Raw genomic sequence first — 13289 nt, forward strand, 5'->3', positions numbered from 1 at the left:
AAGTATCTGTTCTTGAAATCAGGTTTTACAAATGCTGGCGCCAAACTTGGCATCAGATACATAATTGTCTTGTTTTTTTTCGGACTACTCTAATGCTGTTGGCCGCAGCTGGCCTTTACAGCTTCACTGGACGATAGGGGGCGAGTGCAGATGGCACTCCAAACCCGCGGTAGGACTTATGGAGCGGCTGAAGGCCAACACCCGCCTGACGGATACGACTTTAGTCTGAGGGCATCGCTAGGGGTACGAACCTCAGCTCAGGCCGTCGTAATTCACTCCAAACCCGCGGTAGGACTTATGGAGCGGCTGAAGGTCAACTCCCGCCTGACGGATACGACTTTAGTCTGAGGGCACCGCTAGGGGTACGAACCTCAGCTCAGGCCGTCGTAATTCACTCCAAACCCGCGGTAGGACTTATGGAGCGGCTGAAGGTCAACTCCCGCCTGACGGATACGACTTTAGTCTGAGGGCACCGCTAGGGGTACGAACCTCTGCTCAGGCCGTCGTAATTCACTCCAAACCCGCGGTAGGACTTATGGAGCGGCTGAAGGCCAACTCCCGCCTGACGGATACGACTTTAGTCTGACGGCACCGCTAGGGGTACGAACCTCTGCTCAGGCCGTCGTAATTTCGATCCCCATCTGAATTCAATAGTACAGGGGATCTATATGTTTATAAGTTTGATAAATGTATTTGAGTTTGGATCACATGCTGAGAGTTTGAAGAAATATTTTGTTTGCACCGTCCAATGTCGGTTCAAGTCGGTTGTTGAACGCACGCCAAAGCGTTCAAAGTTCAACTAAGTAGAGCGAATTAGCGTAAAGTATACAAGTAATTAGAGTTAACTAACTATGGACTAACGTAATCTTGTGAGCATTGAGTCACAGTAAGCTAACATATTTGCAAAGTGTTGTAACTGACTAATCAGAAATGTCTTTATATTTTAATGTAGCTGTGCCCGCGTCTTCGTATTTAAGTTCATAGTTCTGTTCTTGAACAGTTTTTTTTTAACTTTCTTCTTGATAATCCTTTAAATAAATATACTGACCCCTAGTATTTTTTTTATATTATATCTAAATATATATAACTCAAAGGTGACTGACATAGTGATCTATCAACGCACAGCCCAAACCACTGGACGGATTGGGCTGAAATTTGGCATACAGGAAGATGTTATGACGTAGGCATCCGTTAAGAAAGGATTTTGATTAATTCTATCCCCAAGGGGATAAAATAAGGGATGAAAGTTTGTATGAAACTTCGTCAATTTTAAACCGATCGGACTGAGACTTTGCATGCATAAAGCTACTATGACGTAGGCATAACCATAGAAAGGATTTTGATAAATTCCACCCTTAAGGGGATAAACTCACGCGAACAAAGCCGCGGGCAAAAGTTAGTGTATCATTTAAGCCAACCTTTGTTAAAATATATTCAGAAAGGACCTCTAACGTCTGTTCAAACTTTTTAAGCTATGTTTGGCATAGTGCAAGTGGTCTCAAAGACATATCGGCAATTACGCTGGTGATTGTGCATTATATTTAAATGTGTTAGCGGCGTGCTTATAATAATATGTGCTTTAAGAATACTTATAGTGTTGCTTTCAACAATACAGTTGTAGATCTCACCTTTTTAAGTTCAACGATGCGACCTTCGTCGAGCTATAAACTATGCACACTACTCAAGCCACTTCGATCTTACTACAGAAGTCTTTCTACCAAAAAGATATTCCTACTAATTTCCTACATAAAAAAATATAATAATAACGAGATCCTAAGGAGAAATAAATCCTTAATAGATATCTTAGATATTATACGAATTTATATATATAAAGTAAATATATAGGCAAACTTAACTAAAACCATAGACAAAGTTTTGTAGAAGACAATTATTTATTTAAAGTATATTTGCCGATATTTTATAAATATTACTATGACTGTCTATAGTAATATTTTGATGAGTTTTATTTAGTAATGTTACCTTTTTTTTACATATAAATACACAGATAATCAATTATGTTGATATCAGAAACTGGGTATGACATTATTCTATAAACTTACATGAAATTAAAATAGAAGATGTATGATGAACAAGAAAAGTAGATCAACGATTATTTGTATAAATAACACAGACTTACAAACATTAACAAACAACAATAATGTATTTTTGTTGTTTTTTGAAAACAACAAAAAACTATGAAAACTTTTGTACATTTGGCAATTCTTAACATTCAAGAGTTACAAAATAGTGCTGGATAATTAAAGCTTTATTCAGCAGAGAAGAGCAGAAAGGAAAATGAAGATGAAGTAGGTTCATAGTCTTTATGAATTAAACTTAATCTATAATTATTATTGAATCAAATTAAATGTAAATATCGTTACTCGTATAGGTCTATTACAGACTCTTATGATATGTTAAATCTACCGTTAGTTCGGAATGCTTCGAACTAAGAACTAATAAGCTGAGTTTCAGCTCTTTTCAAACGATCTTTGTTCATAATTGGTTCATTTTTATATTCAACCAAATCAAATATATGCTACTGAAAAAAAAAGTAAATATTAATTCTAAATGTTATTGCAGTAAGATTTAGCAAATGTATTTAAATATAACCTTAATATAAAAACCGTATTAACAATTAACATACATTTTGTTTTATTTGTTACTCTTTTGTTTTTTAATTAAATCCTAGACTAAGTAATTAAAATAATACGGTTGATCTACTTTACTTGTTCATTGGAATGGTAGAAACTATAGTTGTGTAAAATGACACACTAATTAGACTTGATAGATAAGAGTAATGCGGAGAGGAAATAAACGGTGATATTGAATATTTTATTGCATCTAATCATACGTTTAATTCGTAGAATACATGCTTTCAATTAAAATCCGATTTTATTGCATATTAAACTAACAGTAGTCAGTTTTAAGGAATGATTTTTAAAACATATTATTCTCAAAGACATCTAATACTGTTACATTTGGACGTAATTTACAGCGACGTTTGACATTTCTTTAATGAATATTTTCCAATGAAAATTGTTTTTTATCATGTTATTACTTTCATTCCTTAACTTGTTTTTTAACAATGCGAAAAAAATATAAGATTAAAAAAAAACATAAATCATATTAAAATAAGTTGAATCATATTAACAAATAGTTGAAGAAATCAACATCTACTTTTTTTTTAGTTTTGTTTCTCTCATTATAGTAAAAGGCAAAAGTACTCAGCCCATACAGCCATTGCCTTCGGTACTTTAGATATTTTTTTATCATTATGTCGTGAAATCAGTCACAGAATACATATTCCGTAATGTAAAGTGTATTTACGTGCATGTGTTTTTACCATATCCATTTAAAAATGCATTAAGTAAAATAAGCGCAATATAGAATGGCTGTGATAATCAATTATCATGTCATAGTGCTGTATGGAGCAGTACAAAATAAATACGGCCGCCATTTTGAATGCTAAAAAGCCGCGAAAATTATTTTAAATTTAGAATTCGAATTTTAAAAAATAACAATTTTATTTTGTGCGACTTCACTAGTTATTTATTTCCCCTGCTCGTTGCTCTCTTTAATATAACATTTACTAACCTGCTATTGCTAATTAAACCGTGTGCACCGAAGTCTCCTGTGGAACTCCATCTTTTTGTGAGGCTGTTAACTGCTGGCGACGCGCTCTGGTTGCTTGACGTCGAGTTATTCCGCGATCTGAGCACATTCACACTTGTAGCTTCTATATTTTCTAATACATTACATAAGAACTTGCAAAAGAGAGCAGAAAGAAGAAAGAAGAATTGCCTTATGCGAAGACTGAGTTCTTGAAACTGACATTTCACAACAGATGGTCTATATAATAGAAGAAACTGATAGACAAAATAGCAACGATACACATGTGCTAATAGAATATTCGAGAACACAGAACGAAAAGAAGTACAATATAAAATATACTAAGAAGTAGGAACATATTTTGTAAATGCGAGGAAAACTATTATAATAAAACTTCGACGGGCAATAACTTATAGTCGACTTGTCTCCTTTACATCTCTTCTACGGAATATAGTTAAATTTAGCGTAATGGCGCTGCCATAGAGCAATATAAAACGTAACTAAAAAAGATGACATCATCTATAAAACATCTGTGAGATAAATCTATAATTTCTTATAACAAATCAAATCAAAATGATTTATTCATGTGGAACTTTTTAGCAACCGATAAACTTTAAATTTGTGGTTTTAATATTATTTGTCTACCGTCCAGTTCAATACACTAATACAATTGAGAAGAACTGGCAAGAAACTAAACTGAATACTTTAAGTGATAAATTAATTTATTTTATTATAATAATTCGTATTCACACATTTCAACTAAAACATGTAAAGTTATCATAAAAACAGCAGCACTCAAGTTTCTTGCACGTTCATCTTGTCATGAGACAGCTTTATGTATGAACAGTAAATTAAAAAAAGTAATATCTATTCAAAAGTGTTTAAATTTAAGATTATTTGAATAAAGAACTTTCTATTCTATTCTATATATGAAATTTATTAACTGCTCTATGGCAGCACCATAAACCACAATTTTTTTAAACTAATCTACTTCCCGACTTTAACAACACAAACACAAATCTACCTACAAAACATAGACTTCCACAGACTACTTTCAATTGACACCTTTGCAATTTCATAGTACGTGTGCCCTTGAAATATCATTCATGCATTAGAGAACGTTATAAACTATACATTATAGTGATACAGTGATTGATAATTGTTACTCATCAGATACAGTTAAATATTAGTTACGACATTCACAACAAAAATATAAAAACAAATAAACACCTACATGCAAGATTTATCAATCCGGCCATAAGAGATTATTAAATTCAATCTGGACCATCAATAGGCCATCTTTGAGATTGCCAGTAATGAATATCACTTAATATTATTATTAGACGATAGATATTTGCTGTCATTTTTGCCTTAGTGAGAATTAAATAAATAAATAAATAACCCTGGATAATTAACACAGCGCCATCTACATACATACGTACAACAAGACGTAGAGAGCGGCTCCACCCCTACACTATTGACATCCCAGCTGCTCGAACTAACCGTTTTGCATCATCTTTCCTTATGCGAGCAGCTAAGGAGTGGAACTCTCTACCAGCGTCTATTTTTCCTGCCTCTTACAACATTGGGTCTTTTAAGTCAAGAGTGAATAGGTATTATTTGAGCTTGCGTGTAACAGCTTAGACCACATCATCACTTAACATCAGGTGAGATTGCGGTCAAACGCGCTCAAATTATGATAATTATAAAAAAAAAAATCTAGCAACAAGTTAGCTAACTTGCCAGCTAAAGCTTGTTTTATGGGCCCTATATAACTGATACAAATACATACATATTTTTTTTCGTAAATACATACATATTTTATATAGAAAACATCCAGACTGTTACAAACAATCATACTCATGAATACAAATGCTTGTGCCGTGCGAGGAATCGAACCCGAAACCATCGGAAGTGAGGCGGTGTGCTACACCACTAGACCACCGAGACTGTCTTAAAGAAGTGTACCAAAAGTGGTAACTGGTAATTTTAATGTAAACAGAAATTCTTAATTGACAGATAACAAAATATCAATGCAATACTAACTATACTAATTTCTCAGTTTGCCTTATGGTTGACTGGTACATAACGCTCTTTGGTGTTAAGTTCACCGTATGTATTTTTATATATTGTATTTGTGTATTAAATATTAAATATATAAAATAACTATGCTTGTTGACTTAACAAAATTTACTGTTTAAGTTACTATTATGTTTTAGACTTTGTATCACACAATTTGTGTGGGACTGTGTGTAGGGCGCTTGGGTTGGTGCAGCCAACGATGGTGGTATTTAAAGGCGTAATATGAATGTATATTACAAAAACACTAGCTGTACCGGCAAACGTTGTTTTGCCTTAAAATTAAAAAAAAAAATTTTGGGTGGACTACCCCTAACATTTAGGGGGATGAAAAATAGATGTTGGCCGATTCTCAGACCTACTCAATATGCTCACAAAATTTCATGAGAATCGGTCAAGCCGTTTCGGAGGAGTATGGGAACGAAAACTGTGACACGAGAATTTTATATATAAGATATGTCGCAACAAACTTTGTAACAGAAGGCAAGAGCAATAACAAAACTATGCTAATAGCGATTGCGGGGAAACCATAAAAATAGAAGGAAAAAAAACTTAGAAAAAAAAAACATTATGCAATAAATTGGCTGCTAGTTAAATGTAAAACTAATCAAAAGAGGGAGAACAAATAGAAAAATCATTTTAAGGCAATAATGACAGCAAAATTATTGTGGTTAACTTCACTTCAGGTTTTTAGTGTTATTTGAAACTATTATTAATATAGTTAAACCGGTTTTGACACGAATAAATTTATGGTAAATAAAGGTATTTTATTTACCGAGGTAAAGAAACACGAGTGTTAAAACCTTTTTAACTGCATTAATAACGCGAATATGTTTTTTTTAAACTAGTTAGTACCTATACGCTTGGCTTTGATGTGGTGTGTGTAACGGTGCTGGGGTGGCTCTCGGAGACGGTGATGGTGCTGGTGATAAGGATGATGATGACGCCGGTGAATCTGATTGTAGTGACCCCGTTGATTGGTGTTGAGGTCCGCGTCTGAAAAGAAAAGGCGGGATATTGCAATTTGAGGCTGTACTTTCAAGTTGATTGTCAGATCATTAAGTATTTTTCATATGTTGTTATAATATTTGTGTATTTATATAATTATGTAAGTATTATTTTGATACCAGTTAATATATATTTTGTATTATTGTATTAATATGACATTTTTTATGGACTCATATGGACTACTCTAATGATGTTGGCCGCAGCTGGCCTTTACAGCTTTACGGGAGGATTGGGGGGTGCTGATGGCACTCGCGGAAGGACTTGGAGCGGCTGAAGCCGAACTTCTGACGGGTTTATATTAGTGCCCCGGCAATTATATTTCTCCCTACCACTCATTGTTGACTGGTATTATCTAAAAGACAACACTGAGCAGCAAAGTGTAGTTAAATTTAGCGTAATGGCGCTGCCATAGAGCAATTATACAACGTAACTAAAAAAGATGACATCATCTATAAAACATCTGTGAGATAAATCTTCTATAATTTCTTATAACAAATCAAATCAAATCAAAAATGATTTATTCAAGTAGAACTTTTTAGCCACCACCACTTTAAAATTGTGGTTTTAATATTATTTCTCTACCGTCCAGTTCAATACACTAATACAATTGAGAAGAACTGGCAAGAAACTAAATTGAATACTTATAAAATATTGACTATTAAGTGATAAATTTATTTATTTTATTATAATAATTCGTATTCATACATTTCAACTTAAACATGTAAAGTTATTATAAAAACAGCAGCACTCAAGTTTCTTGCACATTCATCTTGTCATGAGACAGCTTTATGTATGAACAGTAAATTAAAAAAAAGTAATATCTATTCAAAAGTGTTTAAATTTAAGATTATTTGAATAAAGAATATTCTATTCTATAAATGAAATTTATTAACTGCTCTGTGGCAGCACTATAAACCACAACATATTTAAACTAATCTACTTCCCGACTTTACAGCTTTACGGGAGGATTGGGGGGTGCAGATGGCACTCGCGGAAGGACTTATGGAACGGCTGAAGCCCAACTTCTGACGGGTTTATATTAGTGCCCTGGCAATTATATTTCTCCCCACCACTCATTGTTGACTGGTATTATCTAAAAGACAACAATGACCCGCAAATTGGTAAGTCATTCATGTATATTCAAATTTGTGCATTGAAGTTAGAAAGTTATTCTGTGCAGTTTCATGAACATTGAAAACTGAAGCTGCAAAAGTTATGATGCTGATTTACAGACAGATAAACAGACAATTGTGACGTGTGTGACAAAATTATAACTATATTTCTTGTTAGTATGTACCAACTAATGTTTTAGGTAAATATATCATGGCGAGACGATACACAAAATGTGGCAAACAGTGGCAAGTGTAACAAATAAAAAAAATTGCTATTCTTTAAAATAATTATGCGCAAACTGTTTTTCTAATTCTATTCTCATTATTTCTGATTTATACCTTTTTAATATATGTAAAACTGGCTCTTTTGCGCACTCGTACCTAGTGAGGGCTTTAGCTGAAAATCAGTACATGCGTCATGGGAAATATTGTATGTGTTGAGGTTTAAAAAAAAATTATCTGTTTGTTTCTCATGACTATACGGTTGAAAGGATATTAATAACACGATGACAGATTGATGATAGATCGTGGAAGGTGGCGGGAGCTCCACCGACAAGAACACAGCTCTTAAATAATGAATGAATGAATGAATGACAGATTGTATCACGAAGCCTCTTAAATTAAGCCTATGTCCGAACATACGCTATAAATCTAGCAGGGGTGAAATAGGGGTGAAAATTTATGGAATCAAAGTCGCGGCTGACAACTAGTACCCTATAAATTTAAATGACTAGTGGTATTAATCAAATGGAGGATATGGATATCACAGTAATTATTTAATTTTTATTTAGTTTTTTTTTTATTAGTGGTACTTAAGCTATATATAATGGAATTGACATGTTTGGTAACAAAAACTTCAACATAAAAAAAATAGATATGGGGCCGTTCAAGTATTACGTAAGCAGATTTATTACAATTATCCCCCCCCCCCCCAGCAGCGTCTTACTCCCACCCCCATGCTTACGTAAACATTTTTCAATTAATGTATTGTTTTTTAGCAATATTACGATTGCAATTCGTGTATCATTTTTGTCATGATTGTGTTCGTGTCATCCGTCATACTCGTGAACGAGTGCTGCTTGTAAGGCCTGGTCTGCTCTTATCACTACGACTGATTTAATCTTATTGTATATTTATATTTGACCCAAAAAATTAGTGCTGGTTGGTAGTTTGTATTCACACGTTTCGACTTGTAAATGTAAACTTAGAAGGCTTATTTAAAAGAGCAACACACAAGTTTCTTGCTCGCTCTTCTTGTGATAAGACAGCTTTCCGAACGAGTGGTAGATAAAAAACAAATTATTATGACTGTTCAAAAGTGCTTAAATTAAGTTTATTTGAATAAATGACTTTCTATTCTATTCTATTCTGTAAAATAGTAAATGACTGCCGATGACGTAATCATCGTCTAGACTCCCCCACCCCCTATATCATCCAAAATAAGCAAAGCACAGACCCCCTGCTCCCCCATACTGTTCGTAATACTTGAACGACACCTTTGACAATTATTTTTAATTAGTGATTCTTAGATTACATATAATGTGGTTGAAACGTTTAGTAACGAAAACTCCAACATCAATTTATATAACAAAAAATGGATATCACTATTACTGTGATAACTTTATTTTTTCGGTCTATTCTACTGCTGTTGGCCGCAGCTGGCCTTTACAGCTTCACAGGACGATAGGGGGCGAGTACAGATGGCACTTCAAACCCGTGGAAGGATATATGGAGCGGTTGAAGGCCAACTCCCGCCTGACGGACACGATTTTAGTCTCAGCCACAGCTAGGGGTTCGAACCTCGGCTCAGGCCGTCGTAATTTCGATCCCTGTTTGAATTGGAAGGGGGATCGATCGGAGGGGGAAAGGAAAGGGGGACTGTGATAACTACGAGACACATCCTCTTATCATCACATCACATTTCACCAGAAGTAAAAGAGTATCTATAGTACCTTTGAGGTAGAGAGGATGCGCTGGAACCGTAACTGGACGTTCTCTTGGCCGTCTCCCGGTACGTGGGTTGACGGAGTCGAAGCTCACGCGCTGAAGCCCCAGATGACCCTATAATTGAAACATATCATATATTTACCAAAGGATATATAGGACTGGAATAAAAAAATGTAATAATTACAAATTATAATAATATCAGGACAATTCACACTGATCTATATTGTCTCAAGGTAAGCAGAGCTTGTGTTATGGGTACTAGTCAACCAATATAAGATGCACTTGTTTTTGTAAATACATACATATTAATAATACTATTAACACGAAAGTTTGTAAGTATGGATGTTTGTTACTCTTTCACACTAAAACTACTGAACGGATTTTGATGACACTTTATAATATAGCTTATGCATCAGAATAACACATAGGCTATATTTTATATCGAAATTTAAAGTGGGTGAAACCGCGGGCACAGCTAGTATTTTATATAGAAAACACCACTACTAATACAAACAATCATGTTTGTACCGTGCGAGGAATCAAACCCGCGAGCGTCGGAGTAAGGCGGTATGGTAAACCGGTAGACCACCGAGGCCTTCGAATTTCGGTAATGCCTCTTACTATCGTGTACATATCTTAAATTAATACGTACATATATATCAATAATAATTAATAAGGTTGCTAGATTAAAAGTAAAAAAGTAAAAAACATGAAATCAAAAGTCACTGGTCATTATATAACAGTCTCTATAACCTGTTACCGAATTCTTAAGAGCAAATATTGCAAGATGCATATTTAATGTACTTTTTCCAAACAGATACATTTTTTTCCAATTACCTTTTCGGAATTTTTCGAAAGCTTTACTTTCAAATTCACATAACCAGAGTAATAATTTATTACGTAAATATGAATATTCAAAAATTTTGAGAGTTTTGTAATTTGGCAAATGTCTTTTGATATATTTTTTTAATGTACTTTACAAATATTAATTGGTTTTTCTATACGTATATTAATATATTAACTTAGTTGGCGTTCTGTGAATTATTATGTTCATTTATACCCACTGGTCGAAATTCCATATTAATTTAAATTATAAGTTTGAACATTATTAAAGTTCTATTGTCAAAGACTGTATTTCTGTACGTGTGTATTAAATACATGAGTGTGTGTGTAATATTTCATTGATTTAATGTATTTTTATGCATAATTAAAAAAAAACCTAATAGTATCATTCTGTACTCCTTCTCTATATAAATTAAACTATAAGTGTGCGAAATTTCATTACGTACGAGCAATTTTAGTAAAAAGGAGTACAAAGTTTCTGCTTCAACTATTTATATATAGATAGGTTAGAGTAGTAACATGTAAGAATTAAAATACACAAGATTCAACTTCATTATGTGTGTTAACTCTCACCACAGTCCACACATCATGTCATCACATTGTACTAAAATGGCGACAAAGTTTTTACTTCACGTAATAATAGAATCGTTGTAGGCCTTTGTTCAGTAGTGGACGTCTTCCGGACTGAAATGATGATAATGATTAATATAATGTTATTCACCTGTATATGACCCGTTTCTTTGGCCAGCCGCTGCAACTCCAGGCGCCCTGCCTTCCAAGGCGTTGAGTCTCCGCAGGGCGTCAGCGAGGGTGGACCGCAGACAGAGGAGCTCTTCGGCCTGCCGCCCGCACCGCAGCTCCAGCTCGGCGACCCGAGCCGCCAGCCCGGCGCCCTCTCCTTCTAGCATCTCATCTGGAATTAAGATAGAAATAAATATTATATAATCTGAAGAAACCATTTTTACCTACCGGTCAAGAAGTTTTTGTTGACGACCCGTTTGGCAGCAATAATATATAATAAAATAATCTATCTTACTCAATATTGGATGAATGTTTGTTATTCTTTCACGCTAAAATATCTTGAAAGGATTTTGATAAAACTTTACAGTAATACAGCTTATTGTACATCAGCATAAGACAGGCTATAATTAAAAAAAAATATTATGTAAATTGGACGAACTATAATGATAAATGTCAAGTAAGTGTGATGCAAACGAAGTTGCGTGGGACAGCTAGTAATATATAATATTCTCGTGTACATAACAAAACTCCACAGAAACTTATTCGGAAGATTATTCTGAAATGTTGTGTGTATATTCAGTAGGTATGAGAAAAGGAAGTAAAGTATTGTTCACATCCTTAAACGATGAGGATGGTCCACATGAACAAATTGGCGCCTAGACATCATTGTGGTCAATTACTCGCAAATACTGGCCTATTTGACCTTCATCCTATCATCTTCTTCTAGTACCCAGCCAGCGTACACCGTTAGCGCAGGCGTGTACACCATTCCATTATCATACATTAAAAATATTAAGTTTAATACTTTTTTTTCATACAACATATATTGGGCTTTGTTTGACTTACGTGAGACAAGAAATGCGTGCGTGAGAATTAAAAATAAAACTGGCTAATGGTAACAGCAAATTTTAGCATGTATCATAACTTGAGAATTCTCATTACCAGTGAATTATCGCTGATGAAGTAGCTGACCTCTTAAAAGTGTTTAAATGTAAATTTATTTGAATAAATAATTTTCTATTTTTTTTATACTATGTTGGTGGTAATAAAGCATACGGTACCATCAGATGGTAAATGGTTACCGTAGCATATGGACGCCTGAGACACCGGAGTGTCACCTGCGCGTTGCCGACCTCAATATACCCTTCTTGAAAAACCCAACGCTAGTCTCGTGAGAAAATCTCGGCAGGTAATTCATTCCACAATATATGTTAAGTGTAAACCTAAAAAATTACCTCCTGGTAACTGATACATGTGATCTTCCACTGAACTTCTGGTATTCGGCAGACCGTTAGCACACGCAGAAACATCATTACCAATTAAAAAAAGCTAAACGTTTCCATTTGCAGACTGCATACTGTACAAATTCCTGACCACACACTGTCCTATGTTGCAAATTTGCAATACAAGTAATGTGATTGCTTTATTTTCAGGTCACGCGTTTATGAGAACAGTTTGCAAATTTCTTCGTACTTGTGTTGACATACTATTGTGTCTCACACAATGCATGCATCGAAGTGACTATGTGTACACATATGTAAGACTGAATAAGATCGTGCATGGCATGCACATCACTGTGTTCCGTGACCATTTCAGCTGACGCTGTTTGTGACAATATTGTGGCATTGTCACAAAGTGTCCATAGTTACTCAATGCTCCACTCTAACAGGTTTTGTTATTCCATTAACATCTTATTAATATTGTTATTTATCTTTTTATTTGATCGAACTGCTAAAGGTACCCTAAAGGTATAATTATCGTGGTATAGGTATTATCTTTAGCAGTTCGATCAAATAAAATTTATTTACAAGATTTGCAGGAAAACAAACATATTAATAATGTTTTTTTTTATAAAAAATATTTATCAAAACTACTTAATTCAAAAAACTTTTCGAATTTTAAATTCAGACAGTAATGAATTATTTGTCAGTTCTTGACTCGAAACTACAT

At 34.3% G+C, this 13289-nt stretch overlaps 1 protein-coding gene across 2 annotated transcripts in view; it reads right to left on the reverse strand.

The window, feature by feature from the left end:
- LOC131855585 (echinoderm microtubule-associated protein-like 2) overlaps window positions 1-13289 on the reverse strand; it is a 94320-nt gene that overhangs the window by 34987 nt on the left and 46044 nt on the right. For both annotated transcript variants that reach the window (XM_059206863.1, XM_059206864.1), the window contains exons 3-6: window positions 11320-11511; window positions 9761-9869; window positions 6544-6684; window positions 3595-3711 (exon numbers count right to left, since the gene is read on the reverse strand). In XM_059206863.1, the coding sequence (XP_059062846.1) occupies window positions 3595-3711; window positions 6544-6684; window positions 9761-9869; window positions 11320-11511 (559 nt within the window). The remainder of the gene's footprint in view (window positions 1-3594; window positions 3712-6543; window positions 6685-9760; window positions 9870-11319; window positions 11512-13289) is intronic.

The sequence above is a fragment of the Achroia grisella genome, unplaced genomic scaffold (assembly GCF_030625045.1).
Source record: "Achroia grisella isolate CSIRO2021 unplaced genomic scaffold, CSIRO_AGI_Agris_v1 utg146, whole genome shotgun sequence".
Classification (NCBI taxonomy): Eukaryota; Metazoa; Arthropoda; class Insecta; order Lepidoptera; family Pyralidae; genus Achroia; species Achroia grisella.